Source organism: Ceratotherium simum, chromosome 22, assembly GCF_057802395.1.
Source record: "Ceratotherium simum simum isolate JZ-2026a chromosome 22, ASM5780239v1, whole genome shotgun sequence".
In the NCBI taxonomy this organism is placed as follows: domain Eukaryota; kingdom Metazoa; phylum Chordata; class Mammalia; order Perissodactyla; family Rhinocerotidae; genus Ceratotherium; species Ceratotherium simum.
In genome coordinates this window covers 46417592-46445410 of record NC_141921.1, presented here as the reverse complement: position 1 = coordinate 46445410, position 27819 = coordinate 46417592, and the positions used below count along the sequence as shown (strand labels likewise).

General features: G+C 54.7%; 1 protein-coding gene across 2 annotated transcripts in view; it reads right to left on the bottom strand.

Annotated features, from left to right (window-relative positions):
* The window catches only part of ACOT7 (acyl-CoA thioesterase 7), a 119412-nt gene that overhangs the window by 54467 nt on the left and 37126 nt on the right, over window positions 1-27819 (bottom strand). For both annotated transcript variants that reach the window (XM_004425527.2, XM_087446906.1), the window contains 5 exons: window positions 26930-27047; window positions 20037-20193; window positions 14863-14954; window positions 8578-8692; window positions 84-170 (listed from right to left, as the gene is read on the bottom strand). In XM_004425527.2, coding sequence (XP_004425584.2) covers window positions 84-170; window positions 8578-8692; window positions 14863-14954; window positions 20037-20193; window positions 26930-27047 — 569 coding nt within the window. The remainder of the gene's footprint in view (window positions 1-83; window positions 171-8577; window positions 8693-14862; window positions 14955-20036; window positions 20194-26929; window positions 27048-27819) is intronic.

Here is a 27819-nt window from a genome sequence, read left to right as displayed (position 1 = left end):
GGGTCAGATGGGAGCACGGCTTCCTGGGGCTGACGAGGAGCCAGTGAAGGCACAGGGAGGAGCGAGAGCCACTTGTTTCTTACCTCCGTGCACAAAGCCGTGCAGCGTGCAGTCCGAAGGCCCCACCAGGTGGATCAAGCTGGACTGGCTGTAGCTGACCGTGTTAGGCTCTGGAATTGCAAAGGAGAGAGATTAGGCCCCGGGACATCTGGATCCCACAGCTGAACGGTCTGCCAGCGCTGACGCTGCCCCGACGTCCGCATGGCCACCGACAGCGTCCAACCGCCATCAACTTCGAGAGGACTTCTCTAAGGAAAACTAGGGTCTCGAAACAGGCTCCAGTCGGGGAAGAGGGAGGCTTTCGAGGATTAATTCGCCACTCTGTTCGTGGGTCAGACTGTTGTTACTCCCTGGGGACGTCAGCGTCCCCCGAAAGGCCTGCCCTGGCCCACGGGCAGCCACTAAAGACCTCGAGGCCACAAGCTCCCAGGCTACAGTCTCCTGTCTGACTTTCATTCTCAATTTTATAAACAGGCTCTGACAATATTTCAGTAATTTATTATGCAACCTCTCAAAAGTTTAAATTGACACTTCATTAAACACAATGGCAGCTGGAGACTCAGAAGCTGAGAGAGAACCTGCAGATTCAGCCTCCGTGGACTCCACCTTGGGACTGAGCCAGCCCTCAGGCCCTGACGGGGCCCAGGAAGACACAGCACCAAAGGCCTGTCGGCTTTTCCCTCCCACCAGGCCAGCCCTCTTGGCCCCTGCATTCACCTCTCAGAGCACAGTCCCTCAGGCTGTCCCCCACTCACACAACGTGCTGCTGAAATATCTATAAGAGGCTGCATTAAAAAAAAAAAGATGAAATAAAGCCGTGTCTCCAGAAGGCAGACATTATACCTCAACACTGACTCTTCTGTCAGGGGTAGACCAACGTAGGGTCTTCCGAGCAGACTCCGCCGCTGTGCACGCTTCTACCTTCCCAAAGCCTTCCGGGCAGGGGTCACGCTCATTTGTTTCCTGCTGGGACAGTGGTGCTCAGACAGAGTGGCCCATTCCTGCCCCAGCAAAACCGAGCTGCAAGCCAGCCCACTGGCCACCGAATGACTGGGACACAGCGCAGATGGAGAAAGGTTCTGTCCGTATTTCGCTTAGAGAAGTCTGTGCAAGAAGCACTGTCACTCAGCAGCTGAGAGCTGGCGGCATGAGGGCCGTCCCGACCCAGAGGCCGGTGCCTGGGGTCTCCTAAGCATCACTCCGAGACTTTGTCTGATGCTCCCCACATGGGATTTCAAACTGAGTGGTGGCCTGAAGGGGTCACAAAGCAGGAAAATGAGTTCAGGCGAGCCAGGGCATTAAGTATTTACTTCCACACTCAGAAATTTTCTATTTGTTCTCGAGCCTCAGAGCTTAGAGTGATGAGACTCAAGTTTCGAGCTCGTGTGTGAAGTGCCGTCTGCTCCGAGAGGCCTCTGAGGCCAGGAGAGGAGCACAAGCACTGCTCGAGCACCTCGAGATGCTCCCGGCCGAAGGGCCCTCCCTTGGGTGCTTCAGAAGGGATGAAGTGGTTCTGACTCTGGAGTGGGAGTCTCATTTTTATCTCAGTCAGTTCCCGTCTCCGAGGGCTCTGGTGCCTGGCCTGCTCCCTCTGCCTTCTTTCCTGTTGGAGGCAGGCGCCGGCCGCCACATGAGGTCCCTTGTTCCTGCCTCAGGCCCTGCTGGGGGTGATCCCTTGCGCTGGGGGGTAGGAAGAAGCAGACTGTCATGGAGTCAGGAGCTGGTGGGCAGCAGTAGAGCAGAGAATTCCCTCCTGAGAGGCCACATTCTGGGGACTCCGCCATCCAGCCCACCCTTTTGGATGTAGGCCAAGTGGTCCTCGCAGGTGAGCAGCTCCGGGAGCTGGCGCACGAGGAGACTATCTAAAGCCAACCAACAGACAACATCAACAACTCTGAGCGAAGGGGCATGTGGGTAAAGGCTCCCAGGAGAGGAGCTCTGGGTGTCCCCTGCTGTCCCCTGGGACTGCAGTCAGTGCACATGACCTGTGGCTTTGACCCAAAGAAAGAGATGATCCTGCTCCCAGCTGCCCCTCAGTGCAGGCCTACCAAGACCCAGCTGCCCCTCAGAGCAGCCCGGACTATCCGAGACCAGGCTGGGCCTTGGGTCTTGGGGGAATGTAGCACGCCCTGAGCGGCTGCACGGGATGAGAAGGGAGGCCGAGAAGGAATCCAAGACTCTGCCCTCCCCAGTTCCTAATGTCACTTGGAAGTGGAAAAGACGTACCAGAAATCCTTGTTGTACTATGGGAGGTGTGGGTAGTAGTCCCTGCTAGTTAGGGTCCACCCAGGGCCACAGCTACACCGGCCTTAGGGGCCTCAGATGCCTGGACTCTGCCTGGGGAAATCGGTGGAGGGCCACAGCCCGAGGAGTCATGAAGGACACCAACGAAGTACCTCGGCCACCACAACCCTCAGAGAAACACCGCCAGCCAGCGCTGCCTGGCCCACAATGCCCTCAGTGGCAAAGGACTGTCTCCCTGCAAAGCATGCGGGCAAGAGCAAAACGCCCCAAGAACCAAGAACCGTGAACATGCTACGCTGCTTTCATTTGCTTTGTGTTCCTCTCACAAAAGACATGAAAGCAACTATTTTACAGCATGAATGGAAATGAAAAGCCTCAAATTTGGCCCAATCTCAGGAACTGCTTTGACCAGCTAAGAGATCTGTGTGTGGACAACGACAAAAGAATTTTTTAAAATTTCAAACAATGGAAAATTGCACACAAATATCTCTGTCATGCCATATATCTACTTATTCAAATGACAAGCCATTTGAAATAACTATAACAACCTAGCCAAAGACATGGCCCCAGTGTTATGCAGTAATGTTTAAAAATGTCAATTAAGCCACGTCTAATAATTTAATGTTCTTATGACTTGCATTGATGAGCTTTTAATAAGTGAGAGCACCAAAATTCTGACAGGGAAAAAAAGAATACTCCCATACGCCCCAAGTCCTCCTTTCCTTGGCCGTGAACTGTAACCCAAAGGGCTCTGCGGGTGAGGGGCTGTGTCTAATTTCTCTCGTGTTTGGTTCATGGTCCCTGGCACAGGCACTTCCTGGCCCTGGCCATCCTCAATGGCCTCTCTCCTGTTCTTTCATGTTCTGTTTCTGAGGCGAACCAAGGGAGATGTGAAGGGTATCTGCCAAGTGTAAGGTGAAGCCACAGAAATTTGGGGGTTATCTGTTACTGCTGCCAGTGTTGCCTTAAAAAATACATAAATCAGCACCAGAAGTGGGGTGCTGCTCAAATGAAAACCTTTGTTTTCAGAGGCCAAGGAGACACTGTTTATAATCACCCTGGCTTAAAAGGGGGGGACACTGGTCAACCTAACAATATGCCCATGGAGCTACAACACCAAGGGACATGGCTGCAGAGGCAGAGTGATCAGTGAGCTGTGACTTTCTGCTCTTAGCAAGGAAGGTCAGGAAGAAATGAGCTCAAGAAAGAAACAGCCAGTTTGTAGGCAGAACTGCAAGTGAATAGAGTCCAGAAATTTGGGGCATTAAAAGACTGGGAAAGCCTATTGCTTCTGGACCTGGGACTGAGGGAGACTTTGAGACCAAAAGCCCATTAAGACTCAGCCTTGTGTCAAAAATCAGGTTAAGGGTATAGTCCCCCTAAGTGTGTCTACCAGAGAGCCTCAAGGAAGCCCCGTCGAGTTGAGAGAGAGGCGTGGGTGAGGAAGGAACACAACACACCAGGCTTGAACCTATGCCTGGAAAGAGCTTGGGGGTGGGCCTGTCACGTGGAACGACCTACTAAGTGTAGAAGGTGACTGAATTCAAGGCCTGGACTAAAAAGGCTTTTGACTGGTCAAGCCTTAAAATAACCTCTGGGTCCCCAAACTTAGAGGAGCAGGAGGTGGGCTGCGAACCCCATTCCCCGGAGCCCACTTTGGATGAGGTCATGAAGGGTAGTGGGCAAGGAAGAACCTTCCAGACAGCAGAGCCAGGGGCCATGGAGATCCCACCCGAGAGCGGAATCAGGGTCTCATCCAGGCCCTCCCCCACTGCCACCGCATCACACCCTGGCGGGTCTCATCACATCCTGTCCAGGGCCCCGTGTTATTCTGCTTTCCCTGTCCCACCCTGTGTAATGAGTGCAGACAGCTCCTCCTCTAGTTTATCAGCGACCGGACCACGAGGTACCGAGTCTGAACTCAGTGAAGACCACACGTGACCCACAACACTGCGCTCTGAGGTCATGTGGTGGCTGGACAGATTTCGGGTCATTGCCCTTGAGGGTGAGGTGTCCAGGGTGTGCAAAGAATGAAAGGGGACTTGGTGATAGGAAGGCATGCTGCCTCCAGGCCCAACCCAGCAAAACCCCAGATGTGTGGGCCTCCCTGCTCTTTCCTCTTCCGAGGTAACCCCAAAAGCTATTTATTAAAGATTTGGACCTACAAGACTGAAGGGGCCTGAACGCCTGAGTACCCACCTTCTGGAGGAGACCCCCTGATTAGAAACACTCGATTTGGACTTTATAAGAAATAACCTCTACTGAGTTATGTACTTGGATTTTAGGGTGTAGCAGCGACCATGACCTTGACTGATACAGTGTCTAATCTTTGAACCTGCAATTGCAAAATGATGTCAAGAACCTGAGTTAGGTCCCCAGGGCAGCAATGGGTGAGATTCAACATGGCCATCAACAAATACACAACTCCCCTTTTCTGTGTTTCCAGCTGAGGAAACTGAGGCACAGAGAGGTTAAGTCTCCATGGAGGCAGAGCTGGGATTTAAACCCAGCAATCTGACTCCAGAACCTACATTCCTACCCCCCCTTCCCCGCCCCCGACTCCCCCATGCCTCACTCCCTCCCCAGAATGAGTGCTGATGGGAGCAGGATGATGTGGCCTGGCCAGACCCTGGGGAGAAGTCTCTCCCACTCAGGGTGAGCCCCCTGACGGGCACTGAGCACTCTCGTGATCGGCTCAGAGCTAATCTGCCTTCACGGGTAGCCAGGCATTGGCTGACACCAGGGACGCAGAGCCCGGGCCCAGCCCAAGAACCAGGCGCTGGTCTGACTTGCCAAGACCCCAGCTGCACTGGCGGGGGGACCACACTTCAAGGTGAACACTGTTTCAAACCCAAGGGCCGGGGATGAGGCAGGCACTTGAATTCATCTGAGGCAGGGCTGATTTTGCCATAAACCCAACAGCCCCAAAAACGGATGGTCAGTCATACGGCCAAAAAGTCCCTATGTGGTTAAAGCTGGACAAGTAACAGCAGTGGATTGAGGAGTTCAAAGTAAGTATATTTTCTCTTGTCAGATGGAGAACAATAAGATAAACTAGGATTTAAAGAACTACCAGACTCTCTGAAAAGACACCTGAAGGATGAGGTCGGCCCCTCATGGGGGTTGCTAGGCAACAGTCCTGACAGCAGAAATCCGGTTCTGGTTTCAAAAGTGATGGAGAGTGGCAGATACAGGGAGTTTCGGGCGGATGGTGGTGGGGATGAAGGGCCAGGAGGGTAGCAAGTCTAGGACCAACCCCACCTCATCGGGGCAGGGAGGGGGCTCCTCCCATGGGAAAAGGCACGAATGTTAGCAAGACCCCACTCTGCCCTTCCCTCTGAGCTGCTGGCCCTGTTGAAACAACCACAGCTGCCAAATCCAGCCCACGCCGAGCCACCACCACACAGGAGATGGTGGCTGTCCTGGGTGAGCCCAGCCCCGCTCCAGGCACTGGGAGCCCCACTTGGAGGAGACCAGCCCCACTCTGCCAGGGTGATGCTGGTTCCACCAGGAGACTGAAGGCAGAAAGGCAGACGACAGTCAAAAAGACCAAAGAATGGATACGCGATTTCCTTAAGAAATAGTTAAAAGCCAGTCCCTAATCCAATCATCTGAGAAAGATGCATTTTTATTGGAACATAAAAAAGGAAAAAAATAAAAGCTTGTAAAAATCTACCAAGAAATCTTGCGATTCAGATTGCCACCTTTGATTAATACCCCTGAAGAATAATAGAGCCTGAAAAATATTACCCGTTAGATTTACAAACAGAGGACAACAAATGGAAAATAATCTCACGAGTGAAGGAATTTAAACTGATTGAAAACCCTGAGTAATTTTAATTTCCCAGACGGTCAGTCAAAGGAGTTAAAGCAGGATTAACCTCACAGTTCTCAAAGCTGAGACTCAGCCCTCGGTCCCAGCTCCCACCCCAAACACTCGCCAGAACTCGCACACAGAGTGGGGGGTCCGAGCAGCCCCACATGCCACCCAGCGCCTCCTCCCAGCTCCCCTCCTTGCCTCTGTTGGGCTGACACTGTCTCTCGCCTTCTGTCTCCCAGAAGGACACTGGTCTCTGGCTTTGGGGCCCACACGAGTAATCAGGATGACCTCATCTTGAGATCCTTACTTGATTACATGTGCAATCAGGTCACAGCCACAGGGTCCAGGGATTGGGACATGGACATGTCTTCTAGGTGGGCCACCGTTCAGCCCACTCCAGCTTCTCCCAGGAACAGCCTCAGCACCGAATCCGCGTCTTTCCTGGGGCATCTCTGCTCCTTTGCGCCACTTTGCAGTCCCTGGCGCCTCTGCCTGACCTGCTTGCTTGCCTGCCCTCCCAAAAACAGGGCCTGGGCCTGGGGTCGCTCTCTGCCCGTGGCTCACGCCCCCAGAGCCTGGGTACACTTGAGTCATCACAAGAGATCCCAGGCCTGTCTGGTGGAGTACTGGTATAAACTATCTGTTTACATTTGATTTGATATGATTTGATTATTATTTTTGTGTGTGTGAGGAAGACCGGCTCTGAGCTAACATCCACTGCCAATCCTCCTCCTGTTTTTCCCCAAAGCCCCAGTAGATAGTTGTATGTCACAGCTGCACATCCTTCTAGTTGCTGTATGTGGGACATGGCCTCAGCATGGCCGGAGAAGCGGTGTGTCGGTGCGCGCCCGGGATCTGAACCCGGGCCACCAGTAGCGGAGCGCGCGCACTTAACCGCTATGCCACCGGGCCAGCCCCTGTTTACATTTTATTTTTAAAAGCTACCACTTAATTGGGGTTTCAGAAAAGCAGCAACCTCCTTTCTATTAACACCGACTGGTAAAATTTCTTTGTTTTGATGTTTGTTGAAAAGCAGACGCGAAAAGAACAGTAAAGACACCAACCCACGCACAGTCCACCGGTCTTCGCTTTGGGCACGGCGAGGGTGGAACACGGGAAGGATAAGGGAGAGACAAGCACAGGGAGACCAAAAGATTTGCAGATTCCTATGCAAACCGAGTAGACACTGCCTGAGAAATCAGGTACACACAGGCTAAAGAACAGAACTGGAAACTGAGAAAGTCCTGTCCTGATCCACACACCTGCTGGGTTTCCACCAGTGCTCCCAACCCCCACCCAATGCCAAATGTGGACTGCAGCCAGCAAGGCGGGCAGGCAGCCGGAGTTTCACCCAGTCTGTGTCCTGGAGCTCAGCACGCTCCTCAGCGGCAGGGGCCAGGCAGAGCTTGGGGGGCAGAGGCCAGCGCACGCTGAGCAGCTTTGCCGTGAGGAACGGGATTACTCGGGCAGGTCCGCAGACAGCTGCCAAGGACCAAAGCCAGAACTCAAACACCACCCGCGTCCAGGGCCCTGAGGTGTTGCCCTGTGGAACCTGCGCAGAATGGACGCCACAGGAGCCCAGGCCATCGCGACGAGGCAGAGAAGCACACAGCACGTTCTCGAGAGTCCTCTCCACCTGATACAATGTGGTCATCGTGCGTGCAGAGGGGTGAGGCACGCCACCAGGAAGATTCACCATCCCAAGGGCTCACCATGTCCCGATGGGAACAGACGCCCCCGAAGAGCCCGCCCTGAACTGTGTCTGCACGCCGGGGGAGTCCTCTGTTAAGGACTCTGGGAGGAAAAGTCTTTTCTGGAGGGAAAGCATCCCTTATCTCTATGTTTGGATTTTGGATGGACATTTTGTTAAAGCTGGCCCACCCTGGACTTGAAGGCCAACGGATGCAAGACTAGAAGGAAGCAGCCCTAAAAGGGAGCCTGTGCACCCCACAGAGCTTTCTCACCCTCGCAGCCAGGGTGGCCAGAGTCTGTTTACCAAGGCGACATCTGGGCGAGCGGGCCAGTGAAGAAGAATGTGGGAAAGCTGCGTTTTCTCTATTTTTTTATGAGCTGGAAATCCCATCAAAAACACGCTCCTGGGTGAACTTGGAGGACAGATACAGCAAACGCAAATTCTCCGTGAGCAGGTGTGCATCTCTCTGCCTAGGCAGTGGGCCCCCTCCACAGGCGCAGGGCCACCCATTCAACGCTCCATGGGAACAGATGCCCCGAGGCCTCCAGGGACTTGCTGAGCCGACTCATCATCCTCCTTGCTGGCTGTGCCACTTGGGAAGGGGTTTATATGGCACAGGGCAGGGCAAGGGGACAGCCCCCTGGGAATGCAGAGAGCCTGGTCCCAGGAGACAGGGGCCCCAAGAGGAGGACATTCATGAACTGGCTATGTTCTGCTCTGCCGACGATATCAGCCCCCCATCCCACGCCCCAGCTTGTACCTGGATTCAGGACGGGCTGGACGATGTCCCCGTTCCTCCACTTGGTCTCCATGCGCTCCAGCTTCTGGGCCTCGTACCGCTTGCGGCCCTCCTCCTCTTGTTCCTGCCGGGAGTACTGTGGGGAAGCACAGACACGGGGTCAGGCTGCAGCAGTGGGCTCGGCCTTCCTCCCCTCGCCCTCCCTGGCCGGGTGTGGCTCAGCCTCCCAGGTTCAGGGCTGTGGGCCCCTTGTGTGGCCTGCCTTTTTGTAACTGGAACTATCCTTTTTCTGATAACATATATTTGATATAAATAATAAAAATACAGCAGGGGCCGGCCCGGTGGCATAGTGGTTAAGTTTGTGAGCTCCGCTTCGGTGGCCCCGGGTTCACACGTTCAGATCCCAGGCACGGACCTATGCACTGCTTGTCAAGCCATGCTGTGGCGGCGTCCCATATAAAGTAGAGGAAGATGGGCATGGATGTTAGCCCAGGGCCAATCTCCCTCAGCAAAAAGAGGAGGATTGGCATCGGATGTTAACTCAGGGCTAATCTTCCTCACCAAAAAAAAAAAAAAAAAAAAAACAGCAAAGGTGAAAATATCATGTAGGCCCCTTGCCCCCCGAGATAACCTAGGTCAAATGTTTGGTCAAATCCTTCGTTGAGTTATTTTTATGCCCATGGCTATATAAAAAGTTCTACCATGCTGTACGTGAAGTCTAAAAGTAGCAGTATTTCCTCCTCTTACTGTATCAACCTAACATAACTTATGTGATGGATCCATCATATACGGGCATGTAGCTTGCCCCCAGTTTTTCACTATTAAAACAATATCATACCAACCATTGCAGTCACTTATCACTTTACACCTGCCCCATTCCTTCTTAGGATTCTTTCCAGGATGTAGAACTACAGTCAGGGAGCCCCTGAAAGGCCGCACCCCCTCTCCCACAGACGGGGGCGGAGAGAACAGGTTCCCATGTGCCCCTGACCCGGGGCAGCCTCGCTCTGATGACCCCCGGCCAGTCAAACAGGCTACACATTTGCAGGGAACGTGTACCAAAACTAAGACAGCCAAGACGTTAAAAGTAAACGTGAGGGCCTGGCCCCATGGTGTAGCGGTTAAGTGCGTGTGCTCTGCCGCTAGCGGCCTGGGTTCAGATCCCGGGCGCGCACCGACGCACCGCCTGTCAGGCCGTGCTGTGGCGGCATCCCACATAAACTAGAGGAAGATGGGTACGGATGTTAGCCCAGGGCCAGTCTTCCTCAGCAAAAAGAGGAGGATAGGCATGGATGTTAGCTCAGGGCTGATCTTCCTGACAAAAAAAAATAAAATAAAAAATAAAAATAAATAAATAAATAAATAAACGTGAATATAAAACTTGGCACAAACACTGGGGCTCCTGAGTCCTTTGGGCATAATGGAGGGTGTCGGGCCCTCACATGCCCACAGTCCTCCAGCCCAGTGTAGGGAACTCCCCCCAGGAACCCCTCAGAGAAGCCCCAGGCTGGGCCCACAGGCCCTCTGACTGCCCACTTCCCCCAGGTGCCCTCTCCCTTCCTGTCCCCAGAGCCCAGGCCCTCCCTGCAGACCACTCTCCTTTGGATTAGCTCTGACTTCTGCCCTTTCATTCACTCAACCAGCATTTCCAGCTGAGCCCATGGAGAAGCCACCAAGCTCAGGGATCCGCATGCTCCTCTCTGCCCCCACTGAAGCCTCTCTGACTTAAACAAATTCACTTTGGACGGCTATTTCAGACCTTCTTTCAAAAGCCAGTTTTAAATGTCTTGATTTTCCTGCTTGTGGCTCTGCTCCAAAATCATACAGGGTCTAAACACCATTCTGTGGCTTAATTACCATTATCTCAGGCTTGAGAGCCCATCTCGAAAGGCGGGTGCGAAAGGAGCGGAGTGGGTTGTTCAAAAGAAACAAACCTTGGAGAGTGTTTAAGTTTGCAGTGGACAATTTAACCTTTTCCTCCATAAATAAACTATTTCCTAACGTTCCACTGTCCAAAGCAACGACCGTAAGAGGAGAGTCTGTGCTGTGCCTATCTAGTACAATTGATGGCTGAACTTAAATGCCCTCAAGAAATATCTTTTAAAGAGATTTTTTTAAAAAGAGCTAACCTCCCCAGTCTCATAAATCCTTACTGTGTCCAGCACACTTGTCAGACCTCTGCAGTCACACGGGGACTGATGGAGGCCTCAGTCCTGACACGCGCCCCAAGGACGAGAAAACACAGCCTCCTCACAAACACTTCCCTGCCGGCTTTAAATCTGGAAACAGAATCACTAGAACATTCTAATGACGGGCTGGCATCCAGTTCTCACCCCCAAGGGCTCATCAAACCCTCTGATTTGAAGCAGAAAACAGCTCAGCCCAGACATCCAGGGCAACAGTCTGTGAGAGCCTCTTAACTCAAGCACACATTCACACATTCAGACATTGAAAAAAACCAGTGTCGGGCCGGCTCCGTGGCTTAGCGGTTAAGTGCGCGCGCTCTGATGCTGGCGGCCCGGGTTCGGATCCCGGGCAAGCCCCAAGGCGCCGCTTCTCCGTCCAACGCGAGGCCGAGTCCCACGTGCAGCAACTAGAAGGATGTGAACCTATGGCATACAACTATCTACTGGGGCTTTGGGGGGAAAAAATGAATAAATAAAATCTTTAAAAAAAAAAAAAGAAAAAAACCAGTGTCCATTCTCCAACGGCCACCCCAGCCTGTCCAGGGCTACAGCTGCCCTCCAGCCACTGCAGCGGTCTCTTTTTCCATCATAGGGCCATTGAGGTCCCTGTTCCCTGGGAGAAAAGGTGGAGCAAAGTGGCAAAGTCCTACACCAAATGACGCTACACTGGGCAGGCAGCTGGGCTTCTTCCAGGGAGATGCACACGTGCAGTAAATCCACACATGCGCATGCACGCGTGTTGAGGGGAGGTGTGTGTATGTAGGGGGTGAGTGCATGAATTGTGTGTGGAGAGAGAGGCGTGTTCTGTGTGTGAGGCTTCTATGTGTGTGTGATAGCTACACATGTGTATTGAGATAGATGTGTGATAAACGTGTGTAATATGTATATACGTATGAGAGGTATGTGTGAGATAGATACACACACGCAGGCGTGTGTGTTCTTAAATAAATGACAGCTAGCTGCAAAGGGCAGGCAGGAGGATGCTGGCAGGATGCAGAGAAGGAAGCCTTGTGGCCAAGCTGCCAGCAGACAAGCGTAAAAGCCCACTGCAGCCGGACGGAGAAAGACGCGGGCTTTCCAGGATCAGGACTCTGGCCAGGCCATGCCAATGAAAACAGCGACCTATATTTCATCAACTGAAGGCTCATATGTGGGCCTAGCATGCGTGGGGGGAAGAAAGCGCAAATAAACATTAGCGACGGCTGCAGCTGGGAGCTGTGTGGCTTCTCCCATCTGGAGCTCTCTCTGCTTCCGCCCAGTGGAACGGTTTCAAAACACCCCTCTCAAGGGCAAAGTTGATATTTATGTCTTGTCAAACCCGACTAAACAAAGGGGATGGGAAAGCTACCGGGCTCCTTCAGGATGTGGGAGGGAGAGCAGGGAAGAGGCGATGGCGAGGCGATGGAGGGAGGCGCGAGGCAATGGCGAGAGCTGCCCTGTCCCTGGGGGCACGGGGAAGGGAAGCAGTGAGTCTGATGCTGCCTGCCCCTCCCCCGCAGGCTAAGGCCCAAGAGCTCTCAGCCCGAGGGCCCTGAGGAGCCAGAGGAAGCAAAAGCTAATGTGTTTAGCCCAGGACTCCTCCTCCAGTATCCGTCCCTTAAGATGCATCATATGGCACTGAAGCCAGAGATACGGCGTGCTAGAGACTTCTAAATTTTGTAGCACCTGAAAATGAAATCAGTTAAATAATTGTGTTTGAGTATTTCCATGTGATGTGCTAATTTAACACCAAGTGCTTAGTGGGAAAGACGAAAGCAGAGGTAGCCACACTTGGAATTTCTCAAGAGAACAGTCACTGTGCCGCCAACTCACTCCAGCTTCTTGGATCTTAAAACCCCCCAGTTAGTGCCGCTTGAAAATGACGCAGTTTCCACCTCACAGAGAGAGAGACAGAGAGAGAAACAGGGAGACAGAGACAAAGAGGGAGGAAGGGAGGGAGAGGGAGAGACGAAGAGAGAGGAGAGCTGGGGGGGCTGGGTTGGCCTGAAGGGCAGTGTTCTGGGTTGAACAGTATCCCACAAAATTCCTGTCCACCTGGAACCTGTGCGTGTGACCTCTTTTGGAACTAGGGTCTGTGCAGGTGTAATTAGTTAAGATGAGGTCATACTGGCGCAGGATGGACCCTAAATCCAATGACGAGTGTCCGTAAAAGGAGAAAGAGATTCAGAAACACACACACAGGAAGACAGCCAGGTGACAACAGAGGCAGAGGTTACAGTGATGCAGCCACAAGCCGAGGAATGCCAGCAGCCACCAGCAGCTGGAAGAGGCAGCAAGAATCGTCCTCTAGAATCTCTGGAGGGAGCACGTCCCTGCCCACACTTGGAGCTTGGACTCCTGGCCTCCAGACTGAGAATAAATGTCTATTGTTTTAAGCCTCCCAGCCTGTGGGACTTGGTCACAGCAGCCCCAGGAAAATCATACAGGTGGGACTCGTGGGAACCATCTGGCTCCACACCCTGGCCCTGAGCTCCCGCCTGCTCTCCTCACATGTAGAGGGACAGGTAGCACCCATGCTGGCCGAGCGTTGGTGGCACCACCACCCTGCTCTCACAGCATCAAAGGATGGACCACTGACCGCACCCAGGCCAAGGTCGAAGAGCCCCTCCCATTCAATGTGAAGAGGGCTCCCCGTCACCCTTAAACTACCTTAAAAAGGTAGTCTTTTAAGGTCCAGACTAATGACAGCTGGAGACCAGCAGCCGGCCACTCCACCTGGGGAAACACCCCCCGGCCCTCGACTGCCCTCCAGGGGCCCCATCAGACACAGCCCGGCACGAGGAGCGCCCCCCGAAGTCTTACACCTGCAGTGGCCCAGGGAGCAAGTCCCCCATCACCCCAGGTGGCCCAGGGCCATGGGAAGGCCGGCAGGTGGGAGACAGAGCTGGCCTCCTACAGGTGGGCAGGGCCTGGACCTGGGAGTCCCCGTGACTGGAGAGAGGGGGAGGACACCAAGGAGGAGGACAGGGACCGTGGGTGCCAGAAGCACCCGGCTTCTCCGTGAGCCCTGTAAGCATGAAGAGCAGGCACCAGTTCTAAGTTCCCGGTTCTATTATTTTAAAAAATTTGTTCTTGGGCCGGCCCCGTGGCTTAGCGGTTAAGTGCGCGCGCTCCACTACTGGCAGCCCGGGTTCGGATCCCGGGCGTGCATAGACGCATCGCTTCTCCCGCCATGCTGAGGCTGCGTCCCACATAGAGCAGCCGGAAGGATGTGCAGCTACGACGTACAACTAGCCACTGGGGCTTTGGGGGGAAAAAATAAATAAAATCTTTAAAAAAAAATAAATAAATAAAAAATAAAAAATTTGTTCTATATATATCTCGACTGTAGGAAAACGCTCCCTGCAGGGGCAGACGCTGCTAGAGCGTTGGGCTGTTTCCCTCTAAAAACTGCCTTCTCCTTGTAGAGAAGAGAGAGAGCAGAGAGCAGCAGGCCTCCACGGAGGAGCCGATCACACGTGTCCTTGGAACACGCAGGGACTCGGGAGTCACAGGGGGAGGTGTGGGAGTCCTGTTAGGGAAGGAACTAAATCCCTCATCGGCCAGTGTTCGCCCTCCCGGAGCCTCCTGCCCCACCCTACTGGGATGAAGTCTTGACGCAGAGATGCGTCTCTATGGCAAAACCAAAAGGAGAGAAAGCAAGGGAGGAGGTGGACACCAGCAGGGGCCATGAGGGGAGAGGAGAGGCTAAACAAGAGGTGCCTTAGCATCTGCTTCCTCAGGGGCCAAGAGGGGGAGCCGCTGGCCTGCGGAGGGTGCCTGGAGGTCCTGGCTCTCGGCAGAGGACTCTTCACCGGCACGGTCCTGGCACCTGCCCTTCCTCTGGTCAGGGAGTGTGATGAAGGGTCCTCCAGGAAGGTGTCCACAGGGTCTGGTGATGAAGGGTCCTCCAGGAAGGCGTCCACAGGGTCTGGGTCACCCACACTCGCATTCCCGGCATGAATTAAACCCGCACTGTGAGAGCCCAGACAGGGAGGCCCCCCCACACTGGCGCTTCCTGCTGGCAGACCCACCCACACCCCCACTGCTGCTCTCCTAGGACGCCTCCTGCCATCACAGGAGATGGCAGTGACGGGCCTCTGTGGCCTGCCCCAGCAAAAAGTGGAAGGGGCCTCCTTACCACGACTGGAGGCACCTCCAGGACCTTGTCCACGTTCTTCAGCGACAGGGGCACATACCACAGGGTGGCCTTATTGGTCAGCTTTTTGGTACCTTCAGAGAAGAAAATCAAGTGAGTGATGGCCTGGGAGTGAGCAGGAACTGAAACACCACCGCCTCTGGTCCCCGACCCGCAAGGCCTCTGACCCCCAAGACCCCCAAGGCCTCCATTGGCCTCCAGGTGAGAGCGTGGAGGGGTCAGCCCCGTGGCATAGCGCTTAAGTGCGCGCACTCTGCTGCTCGCGGCCTGGGTTCAGCTCCTGGGCTCCCACCAACGCACCGCTTGTCAGGCCATGCTGTGGCGGCGTCCCACGTGAAGTTGAGGAAGATGGGCACTAAGGGCCAGTCTTCCTCAGCAAAAAAGAGGAGGACTGGCATGGATGTTAGCTCAGGGCTGATCTTCCTCACAAAAAAAAAAAAAAGAGAGAGAGAGCGTGGGCACAGAGTGTGGGCAGAGAGCGTGGGAGAGGCTGTGGCCCCCCACAATGCTGCCCCTCTCCAGAGGCTGCCGGAAAGACTTCAGATCACATGGTTTAAGCCCGGGGGAGCGGGGGGTCCCAGGCCTGTTGGCTTTGTAGCACTTTCTACCACGGAGGACCCACACCTGGAGGGCACTGACTCCAGGCACGCTCGTCTTTGCAGGCAGTGACACAGAAGGGGAGTGTGGTCATTTACACATGCCAGAAGCGTGAATTTGCTGCCAGCTGACTCAGAGCCCCAATCCAGAGATGGGCTGTGTGCTGTTGACTTCGACTCTGGGCAGAATGGCAGGAAACAGAACTTTCTTGGGGCACTGAGCCTGGCCTCAGGGCAGAGTGGGGCTGCCACGGCAGGGAGGCCCATCTGGGCTGAGAATCACAGGCTCATGGCCCTTTGGTGCCAAAACGTGCCTGGAGATCACTTGGTCCACACCCCTCACTTGTACAGGAGGAGCCTGAAGCTCAGAGAGGTTATGCGTTTACCTAGGGTCACACAGCAACTTGGTACCTTTCTGAGTATAGACCCAGGCCTCCCAGTGCCCAGTACTTTCAGGGAAATATTTGCAAGGATGTCTTTAAAAAGTTGCCTTTTCAACATGGAAGATTCTCAATGTAGAGAAGAATAGCAAAACTGCAGGATAGAGAGAGAGGACACGGAGAAGGCAGGGAGCAGCCCGGGCTTCCTCCCCAAAGTCCCACCAGGAGCTCCCTTCCTACCAGTTCCCTCTGACCGGCCCTCCCCAAGGCGAACCTGGGGCTTCAGTTTCCTCCCCTAAAGACCAAGCCAAGTGTCAGGGGGTCAATTAGAAGGAGGGCGAGGCCCATGGGGGTGGCCCTGTGTCCCTCCCTCAGCCCTGACACAGTGGCACCATCAGGATAAGAGGCTCCCTGCGCTTGGGAACCACAGGCAAATAATATGGGAAAATATTTTCGCTGCACTTTGACTGAAAGTGAATCTGACAACCTGCTTTTGGGAATAAAGATTTCCAGTTTGACTGGGCTAGAGCCAGCCTGACAAGCTGGTTTCCATGGAAACCCCGAGTGGCCCTCCTCTAGACCTAAATGAACACCGTGGAGCAAATGAGGCAAAACATGCTAATTGTACTTTCTCCATCATTTAATAAAACCATCAAAAGACAACTGCAGCATTAAAAACATCTATTTTAAAATCTTAAGAGTTCTGAGATATTTTCTGGAGCAATTCGCAGCAATCATGTCCCAGTTAGCTTAATATTTTGACAGCTGCTGGAGATGAATGAGCCGTCTGCAAGGCAAACGTTTGCTGGTTGTCTGCCTGGGCGTGTGCTCGCTTGGCTGCCTTGTGACAGGCAGCACAGTCCCCGGTCGAGGGGGACACACAGAACAGGGGACCCCTGCCTCCTGTGGTTGAGACACACGAAGCTGTCACACAAACAGCTTCATGGGACAGCCTTGTCAGGGCGAGTGACCCTGCGTATGTCATCTGCTCGCCGATCTCGGTCTCTCCACCTGTCAGAGCTCACCGACTGCCCACTGGGCCAGGCACTGCTCCAGGCATCAGGGGAACTGCAGTGGACTAGGCAGCCATGAGCCCTGCCCTCAGAGGGCTCACATCCTAGTGGACACGTGGGCAGAAAGAGACACATCAAGACAGGAAGGCCTCTCAAGATACAGGGTCCCAGAATGAGATTCACACAGATCCAAACATGGAAACAGAGAAAGGACGATAGAGAGACAGACGCACAGAAGGAGCAATGAGAGAGACACAGAGAGGGCGACCCAGAGATGAGAGTAAGAGATGAGAGTAAGAAAGGGGCGCCTGGCCCTTCAGCAGGGGCTCTGGGGCAAGATGACCAAGACATGTAGAAAAGCCACAGCCTTGGGGCTCCAAGTCCCCCATGATATGGGGGAGGCCTGAGGTTGGGAGAACACCAGAGCTGGGGACCTAGCCCCAACTCAAAAGGGTGAGCAGTGCTGGCCCATCCCTTGCCTTCTCCAAGCCTCTATTATCTCATCAGCACAATGGGATAACACACCTGCCCTGCTGTCCCGTGACGGTGAACACCCATGGCAGGGCTCCTCACAGCCGGTTCTTTCCTTCAGGCTCTGCATGCCCATCCAGCAGGGAAGGAGCAAGGCCGAGGGCTGCGGCAGCTGGGGATGCTCAGAGGAGGTGGAAAGCATCCTTACTGGCGGGGCAGAGGGCTGTCACCTCACCCACTCTGCCCTCTTGCCAACATGGGCTCTGGGCAAGAGTCTCCTGCCTCTCTGTGTCCACTCCTGCCCCCTACAGTGGGCAGGGTCCTTTAGAAAGTGAGTTCAAGCATGTCGTTCTAGACAAAACCCTCTGTCGGCTTCCCATCTCAGCGTAGAAGCCCAAATCTTCCTGATAACCTCTGTTCATTCACTTCCTCATCAATTACTGATTCTACGTCTGCTTTGAGCCAATGGAAGCTACCACGAAGAGGAAGACACGACTCTTTCCCTTAGAAGTTCATGATCCAGAGTAGGGTTTCTCAGCCTCAGCACTACAGACATTTGGGGCCAGATCACTCTTTGTGGCGGGCTGTCCTGTGCATTGTAGGGTATGCAGCAGCATCCCTGCCTCTACTCACTGGATGCCAGTAGCACCGCCCCAACTGTGACAACCAAAAATGTCCCCTTGAGAACCACCATGCTGGGGGTTAAGCCAAGACCCCAGGCATACCTATGATGCAGTCTGAGCGTGCTGTTGCTGAGAGATGCACTGAGCCTCGAGACGGTGGGAGCCAGGTGGAGGATCCCACCCAAGGTGCACCAGAGAGCCTAGACCAAAGATGCCAAACCTGAAGATGTAGATACATCCTCCAGGGGCAGGTTTGTGAGGCAAAGGTGAGCCCCGGTTCTCCAGGCCCAGGTGGTCAGTAGTGGCGGCCTCAGGAAGGCAGGCCTCTCTGATTGCTCCCGCCTTTCCCCGCCTCCTGGTCCGTTCCAAGTTGGAGACATACCAGCAGATTCACATGTTCCCTGCGGTTAATGCTCAGAGCGGCCCCATGTGGGACCTTCTTCCCTCTGAGGAGCAGGAGCCTCCAAATCCGCCCTCAACCCAACAGCCTGGCAAGGTGTTTCCTCTCTTTCTCCCATTTCCCGAGGGCCTGATAGAGACCCAGGTCCCACATGCACCCACTTCGACCAGGACAAAGGATGGGAGGTGAGCTCTGCTTTGAAAGCCCCAGAAGGCCTTCCTGTTTCCTCGCCTCTCTTCCCCATCCACACTCTGTTCATTGGGGGTTCCTCTGGGCTGCGGCCTCTGACATACAAGAAAGGGGGCTTGGATGAGAGGGATCTGTAAAGCAGGCCCCTCCCCCTACTTTTGAAGTCGCTGGCTCCCTGACACCGGAAAATCACGATGAAAACATAACACTGCTGAAATCGCTATCAACAAATAAGCATGAAGATCAAGAGAAGCCGAGCGCACAGCAATTTCCCCTCTTCCGTCGGGAGGTGGGGAGGCTCGACCCCCCCAGCACAGCCCAGGAGAGGAGGTCTGGGCCGCGGGTGGGGCAAACCACAGGTGGAGGGAAGGATGACAGGGACTCCAAGCCCCCGAATGTGGGAAGACAGTGCCCGGGCACCCCTTTCTGTGCCACAGCCTGGGACCAGCATCAAAAGGTCCCCTTGATGCCAGAGCCACCTGCCGAGCGCAGGGCTTGGGCCACACCGTGAAGCACAGGAGCGCTGACTGCTCCCCTGACCCCAGGCCCTTGCTCAGCTAAATCATTCACTGTGCTGTAGCTGGGCCTGCTGAGGTCACCAGAATGTTCCAAATGGATAACCGTGCTCCTGGCCCATGGAGAGAGAAACCTTGAGCCCCTTACAGAGCTCTGAGCCCAGCACTCTGCAGGCAGCCACAGCCGAGAAGGGGGTGTCAGGAGGAGGGTGCAAGACCCAGGCAGCTCCTTCCTCCAGAACCAACTCGGACTCTCCTCTGTGTGGGATGATGCATGGCCTGGGACAGGACGTGGGCAGCGAGGGGATGAAGGGGCCTGCCTTCCTCATCAGCAGCCAGGTTATAAAAAGCAGTGAGTGCCAGTGCAAACAGAGCCACACTCCCCTGCAGCTCCCAGCGGGAGCATGAAAAGCGGTTTCCATGGTTACCACACTGAGGAAAAGAATATTCAGATCCAGAGTCAAAGGTTCGCCCAGTGAGCTGCAGCCTAAGCCTGGTTTGCAGGGCCAGGGGAGCAGGGTCAAGGGTCAGGGCAGGCCTTCCGGGGCAGATCCACTGCGTAGGGAAGGGTGAGGCAGGCAGTGAGAGGTGGCAGAGGGGCCAGAGGATGGCTTGTGCCCTCCCAGCCCGCTCCCACCCCTCTGCCCAGGACAAGCTGGCCAGAAGGCAGGACAGGCAGTGGTTGCACACTCAGGGCCGGAGCCCGACGGCCAGGGCTTGAATCCTGCTCCAGAGGTGTGATCTTGGGCTCGCTGCTTAACTAATCTGTGTCCGTTTCCACATCTGCAAAGTGAGGATGGCAGAAGCACCTGCCCACAGGTGGAGGGAGGAATTAAGGGAGGTCACTCGTGGACAGTGTTATTAGGACCAGCCCCTTGACTGACGTGAGCTGGACTGCTGCCCTATTGTCACTGCTGTCATCACTGTTGTTCCCAACCAAGCTGGCTGGGGGAGGCGCGCAGAAGTTACCTGTGAGGATGTTTTCAGACATCACGTTGACCTGCACTTCCACCGAGTGCTTGGAGGTGTAGGTGATTCCGGCGCTGACGTGAGCAACCTCGCCGATGCACATGGGCGACAGGAAGTCAGTGCGCTCGACCCGAGCCAGCGCGGCCACGCAGCGCTCCTGCAAAGACCAGAGACGGTCAGCCCGGCCGGCGAGCCCCAACTCTGGAGTTGTTCCTCGAAACCTCTTTATTTTTTTTCCACTGTGAAAGTAACGCAGTTTATTGACACCACACATTCCCAAATGCAAAACCAAGGGGGTGTAGAAACATCCGACAGGACCACTCCAAAGCACTGGACAAAGGTGATTCTCTGAGAGGTGGGATTACAAGTGGCTTTTCCTATTTTCTAATTTTTCTACAAAAGACATGTATCACTTGCATAATGAAAAGTGAAAACAGACACGCATACTCATGATGGAAAACTTAGGAAATACACAAAAGTAGACAGAGAGAGGAGGGGAAATCACTCCTCCCGTCCAAAGATAACCATGGTTTCTATTTTGGGATCTTTCTTTCCAGGCTTTTTTCCCTAAGAATAGGGGTTTTACTGGTTCATTTGTTTGTTTGACTGGCTCCTTGTTTCACAGTTTTAGTCTTAATATAAAGTGGTGCAAAAGCTAAATATACACTTTCACAATCTGCTTCTTTCCCTCAACAGGAGGAAAAATAACCTGCCCATGTTATGACAAGCTCCTTGCAATCACTATTCTTCTCTTTTATTTAAATTTTGTTTATCCTCCAAATAGGTAACCCATTCTTACGACAAAAAATTCAAAAGGAACAAAAGGGTATATGGCACCAGGTCAGTCTCTCATCACTGGCCCCCAGTGATGGGGCCAGCCAGGACCCCCTCGGTAACCGATGGGACACAGCCAGTGGGCACAGCCACACGTGAGGACCCAGCTGGAGGCACTCCACAGTCCACTCTGGAGCTCATTCTCCGCTGGCACATGAAGGACTTCCTCATTCCTTTCCACGACACTTTCCATGACTGTCACTTCATGATACTCCACTGGAAAAATATTTTTAATGGCCAAATAGAATGGAATATTCTTCTGGTGTTAGAGATTTGGGTCAATCCCAATAGTTTTTTACAAATAATCTTGAGATGGGCATCCTTTTACTTAAATCCTTTCTAGTATTGGGGATTATTTCCCGGGTGGAAGGGACAAATACTTTGAAACATGTTCCCAAAGGACGTCTCAACAGGACAGCAGTGCCTGACGTGGCCTCGGCGCCTCCCGGCACCAGCACTGAGAAGCAGCTCATTTTTCATCTGTTGCTGACTGGACGACACAAAAGACGGCCTTGTGTCTGAGCAGTGGGACTGTGGATCTTCATTGCCAAACAGAGCACTTAGCACTTTTATGCCTTTCTACCGGAAAGCAGTCGTGTATTTTTTAGGATGTTAGACAGCATCCTAAAAAATGGGTCTGAGACACTCCCTGGCTACCCCTCGGAGGTACTTTTGAGGGCCTGTCTGTCAGGCCCTGTGCAAGCCCCAGTATTTGCTTTCCCAGGTAATTCTCACAGCACCCCTTTTGCACCCCAAATTTGCAAGGGTTGGAGATATGAGGCTTGCAGGCGACGGTCAGCTCAAGCCCTGGTGTGTCTGCGCTCTTCCCACCAGCCGCCTGCTCCCACCTGTGGTAGCGTGCACATCCTTTGGCCCACCCTAAACCCACAGGACCTGCCTCTTTGGAGGGATGCCAGGGGACCTCCATCTTCACCCCCTGCCAGGTGATTCTCAGGCACATGGGGTCAGGGCTCCCGTGATGGTTTCTGTTCCTATAAACATCCCAGAGTCAAATCTCAGTAAGGCAGGAGATCAGGGAGACTGGGAGAGGTCCTAGGGCTAAGCAGGCAAGAGCAGCATGTGGCTTCCCCACTCTGATTCGCATGGGCTTGTTGTGCCCCCCCAGACACACACACACACACAGTCACTCATTGCCTCTAAAATAATGGGCAGGAATTCCGGTCTTTCGCCCCTAAGTAAATTTATGTGGCTACAGTGCCACCCACTGGCAGAAAGCTGGAAGGGCAGCGCTAACCAGAGCCAAGCAAGAACGAGGGGTCAGCCTCCAGGCCACTTCTCGGAATTACCCAAGCACTGCTTGCAAGACCAAAAACAGAATTAAACCAGGTGTCTTTTTAGAGAGTGGTTACATTATGGGATGGTTATGCCCACACACAGGTAACACATATGCAGAAAACAGTAATGTTTTCAAATGGAAAGTCAGCTTGTTTCTCATCTCTCTGAGCACATCTGAGCCTTAGATGGACCTGAGCCTTTTCATGGCTACAAAGGCATTCCTTCATTCACTATTTATGGAGCCAGGCACTGCGCTCGGCGCTGGCATTTAGGGGGAGTAAGTCAGAGCACCTGCCCTCAGCCTGGGTTCTGCTTGGAGAGATGGATGATAAATCAGTAAACAGGGCAATGCCAGATGGCATCAGGTGCTCTGAAGAGGACAGTGTGGGATGTGGGGGGTGGGCAGCTTCAGATGAGGGGGCTGGGCAGCCTCTCTAGGGAGGGTGCATTTGAGCTGAGACCTGAATGACAAGGCGTCAAGCAGGAGAAGGTGTGGGCGCCCTGGGCAGAGGGGACAGGAGGGCAGACCCCGCAGGGGAGCTGGAGCAGGGCTGTGCGCCGGGGGATACAGCAGGGGCACGGGGAAAGAGGTGAGCAGGGCTGTAGGGCTGGGTGAGGAGTGGGTCAAGGGCCTCTGGGAGGGGCAGAGGAGACACAAAGGCAGACTGGCTCACGTTCTAGGCCACACACTTTGAGGTTGCGTGCATTTTTAGCAGGGGCATTTGTGTTCCCTTCCAGAATCCAAGACACTGCTGGCATGACTTGAGGCAGGGAGATACAGAGCTCCTTTCCGTGCTCGTAACACAGACCTCCCAGAAGCCCTCAGGCCTGGCACAGTGATCCCGGCGACTGCCTCACACTTGCTCTTCCCAGGCTGGAGGCCACTTATGAATCTTAAGCTTGGTTCTCTCTGGGCTTAAAATACTAAAGGAGAGACTAATGTTTACGGAGCCCCTCGGGAGTCTTACCACACTCTCATTTCATTACTACACGACCCTGTGAGAGAAGTTTTTGCTGTGACTCTGTGTCCAGCTGGGGTGCAGACAGCACAGGCCGGGACCCAGGGCGGCTCCAACTTGACTGTGAGCTGCTATTTCCCGGGATCTAGCAGGGCACTGGGCCCGCCCCAGGCATTCCATAAAGACCGTGTGTGATCCAAAAATTCAAAGTGTGGACTGACGAATATTTGTATTCAGTATGAATACCTCAGAGCTGTAGGCGTCTCTGGCTCCCAACACCTCAGATGCACCTGTAACTCCCTGCTTCTAGGGCTTAAAGTGAGAGGAGCAGCCCCACCCTGAGAAGCAGCCAGGAGGATTCTGATTAGCATCTACCCCAAGAAGCGCCCTCTGCGACGCTCCCAAAAGTGATCCGCCTAGCACCGCCTGTTGGGCGCAGGTGTCCTGGAAAACCATGGGGGCCGGGCTCCTGAGCAATCACGAGGCTTCGGGCCAGGACAGCAGCTTCAGAAGCAGAGCCAGACAAAACAGCACGGGGCCCTGGGCTCAGATCCCGACTCCGCCACTTAGCAGCTCCTGCCATTGGGCGGTAATTTCCCCTCTCCGTTTCTCAGTCCCGTGTCTCAGTCTCTTCGTAAAATACGGATAAGAAATGGTACCAGCGGACTGCCGCCAGGATTCGAGGGGACAATGCGTGGAGCGGAGAGGGCTGAGTCACCCCTCTCTCACAGACATGGGGGCTAGGTGAGTGAACACATGGTCCAGAAATGGTTCGCTCTGATTACTGTTATCATTTGAGCCACACCTGCCCCCACACCCCTCCAGACCACCCTCGGCTGATGCCAGCTTAGAGAATGCAGCTCTGTGTGACTTTTGGAAAGCCACACAACTTTTCTAGGCCTGTTTCCTCACCTGCAAAGTGGGGTTAAGGAGACGGCTGGGAAGAGTGCCAGGTAAGGAAGGCCAAGCACTCAGCACAGTTCCTGGAGCATCACATGCGCACGTTAAACAGAAGCTCTCCATAGGATGACTATTCCAGACACACGCTTCCAGCAACCAGCAGATGGCTAACGGGAGCCCACTACGTTCCAGGCCTTGGGCCAGATGCTGAGCATCTGGCAGGGAACAGACAGGCAGAAGTTCTGCTCTCATGGGGCTTACACTGTAGTGTGGAAAGCAGCCCAAATATAAATAAGGAGAGTGCACAGTGTGCCAAAAGTGATAATGCTGTGGAGAACAACAGCTGGGAGCAGTGAGGGAGCTGGTTATCAGGCAAGGCCTGAGTGGAGGTCATATTTATGCAGGGACTAGAAGGAGGTAAGGGAGAGCCATGTGGGTCTCTGGGGAAAGAACAGCCCAGGCAGAGGGAAGAGCCAGTGCAAAGGCCCTGGGGCAGGAACGTCAGCCAGTTCAAGCAGCAGCAGGAGAGCTGGAGTGGTCAGAGAGAGTGTTGAGGGGAAGGAGTAGGAGATGAGGACGGGGAGCTGGGGACGAGTGAGGCAGGAACAGGGACTTGTGTGGACTTGGGCTTTTACCCTACAAGAGATGGGAGTCACTCTCACAGAGTGATGTGCTCTGACTTCATATTTAAAGGGTCTGGCTGCTGTTGGAGAACAGACGAGGTGAGAAGGGATAAGCAGGGAGACCTATGAGAAGGCTGTTCAGGCAATTCAGGTGAGAAGTGACAGTGGCTTGGACCGGATGATGCTGAAGCTGGAGAATGCTGCTCAGATCTGGAACCATCCAGAAGGTGGAGCAAACAGGATTGGAAGCCAGCGTCCACGGACGTGAGAGGAAGAGCAAGGTCAATGGAGAGTCTAGGTTTTGAGCCTGAATAACTGGAGGCCGTGGAGGTCACCTACTGAAGAGAGGGACACTGAGGGAGAAGCGGCCTGGGGGCAGGCCCGGACTGTCTTTTTGGGCCTGAAGGTCAAGGGGCAGATTAAGCATCCAGGTGCAGTCAGCCAAGGGCCCAGCTGAAGACAGAATCTCAGGGCCACCTCGTGGTATTAAAGCCACAGACTGGAGGAGGCCAACAGGGGCACGTAGATGGGGTGCCCCAGCCCTGCCCACAGCCCCAGCAAATCCCCTCAGAGGCCAGCATCAGCCCCAGGCCAGTATCCAGCCACCTGGAGCTGCCTGGGGCTCACAACCCCTCTCCTGAGCCTGGAACTTCCAGATCGCCATTGTGGGACCACCAGCCCAGAGGCATCTCCAAGCCAACGTGTCAAACCTGTCCCTCCCGCACCCCCTGGCTCACTCTGGGGAAGGAGTGAGGAGGAGCAGGAGCTCAAAGCACAGGTCCAAGGCCTGGATCCATAGCCCAGACCCACCACCTGTCTCCCCATGTGGCCTCGGGCAAGTATTCAACCTCTTTGTGCCTCAGTTTCCCCATCTGTGCATAGGGGATAATAAAAATAACCCTCTCTACCTCTGAGGAGTGTCATGAGGATTACATGAGCTAAAGCACTCCAGGGCTCTGCAAAACCCCAAGTGCCTACTACAAGCCAGCGGTTACTTAGAGCATTGCCACCCACTTGGCCTCCAAGCCCCTCCCTCTCCCTCACTCCCCAGTCCTGGGACGTTTCCTTCCCAATGTCCCGCCTCTCTTGCCAGGCCTGCCTTGGACTCTGTCTCTCTCAGAGGATCTACCAGGGGCTTGGCCCACCCAGCCCCAACCCCTTGGGCTCAGGCTCGTCCTCCCACCGCCATGGCACTCTCTGAACGTGGCCAGGTTGACCCCAGAACTCCAAGGGCACTGCAATAAATTCAAACTCCCAGTGAGGCTGGCAAGCCCCTCCTTCGGCCCAGCCCAGCCCTCTCATGCCTCTCCGTGTGGAGGGCCCCCACACCCACGTCCACCTATACACACGCCCCCCAGCTTGGCTCATTCTACACACGCACACACGTGCATGCTGCACACACCCCAACACACACACACACGCATGCGTACACACTATGCTCGCGTGGAATCTTCCTCTTGCAGCACAGCAGGTGGCTAGCCAAGGCCCACGGGTACAGAGGCCATGGGCATCCTGCAGTTGTTATTTCTGTGCCGGCCACAAGGTGGAGGCTGCAGCACAAGACAGAATCCTTCCCCTGGAACCCAAGGGCAGGCTTCCCTCTCGATGGCGGGCCTTCAGAGAAATGTCGGGTCCCACGGGGCTGGGTCATGGCAGGAGACGATAAGCTGAATGCCCTGCAGCTGCCCTGAAATCCTAAAACTAGAAGGCCTGGTCCTCGTCACCAGCAGCAGGCGGAGAGCTGGCACCTTCGAGGGCGCTTGGCAGGGCCTGTTGGGGCTTCAGAGCCAGAAAGCCGCCGAGGCGAGAGCGCCAGCACTCGTCCACAGCCACCCAGGTGTCGGTCAGGGAGGGATCCAGGCCCAGGGTGGTCTGACACCCATGATAAACTGCCACCCGTGCAGGCACGGATCTGTGAGAGTTGGGCTCCCAGGGGATTCAAGAAGCTAAGACACTTCCGGAATGGAGGGGGAGGTGCTGAAAAGGTGGCTCTGTCAGCTGGCTCTCAGCTTAGTCTCTGGTGGTCCCCACCCCTCCTCGCTGAGCCCTAAACTAAGCACCATTCCCAGGGGTTCCTCATCCAGGGCCTACTGTGCTGGAGATTCCAGAAGCCCCCAAGCCCTGGGGCCGAGGGAGGGGGAGGCTCCAGGCCTGGGCTCCATCCAAACTCCTTTCCTGACCCAACAGTGGTGTAGCACTGCGCATAGGAGGCAGGCCTCGTGGGTTCTGGAATCTTCCGCATGATTCCAGCCAGGCCGGGGGAGGGTCCCCAGATGCTTACCCCGTTCTGACTGTTACAGTGCCGGGTGCTAATGATGGCCCCCGCCTCCTCGATCATCTTCAAGATGGTTCCGCCATGGACGTTGCCGGCCACGTTGGCGTCATCTGGCCGCATGATCCTAGGCAGAGGAGAGAGAAGAAGGATGAAGCCTCTGGGAAGGATGTCACTTGTGAACAGTGACAACCTGAGGAGAGGAGAAGGTGCTCCAAAGGGCTTGATGGCTCCCAGAGAAGGAAAAAGAACTTTCCACATGTTTGCTCAGGGTGGGGTGCTGACCTGACAGGCCAGACAAGGGGCTGCAGGGTTGTGTTTCCACAGGAGAGAGGAGGACAGAGAGGGGCCCTTCCCCTGGAGCCACAGGCACCCACACACGCTTGGCCAGGAAGGGGTGACAGCAGGGACCTTCAGCAAAGGCAGTGAGGCAGTGGCACGGCTGAGGGGGTTCCCAGCGTGCCTGCCCCTCCCGGTTCCCGGGCCCGCCAACAGCCAGCAGAGCTGAATGAGCACAAGGTCACAGGCTGTGACTCCTTGGAAGATGGACTAATGCCCGGGACAGCTACCTCAGTCAGGAGTCCCGGAGGAGCGGCTGTTCTGAGAACTGGAAACGCGTCACAGCTTCGAGACCTCAGTGAGCCACAGGCCCGCGCACAGCCTGCCCCTGGCCTGCTGAGCTCCTCAGGGGCGCCTGAGGAGCCCAATTCCCCGGGACTGAGAGCTGGCAGCTCTCCAAGGTCAGGGAGAAGTGAAACACACTCCATTTCCCCAAAGAGGAAAAACCGCATCCTTGCCATGAGCAGCCAGCGCAGAGAAGCTCCATGAAATCCCACCAAGCCAGCCTGGTGCTCCCACCGTGGGCAACCCCAGCCGAGCCTGGCACCTTCCCAGACAAT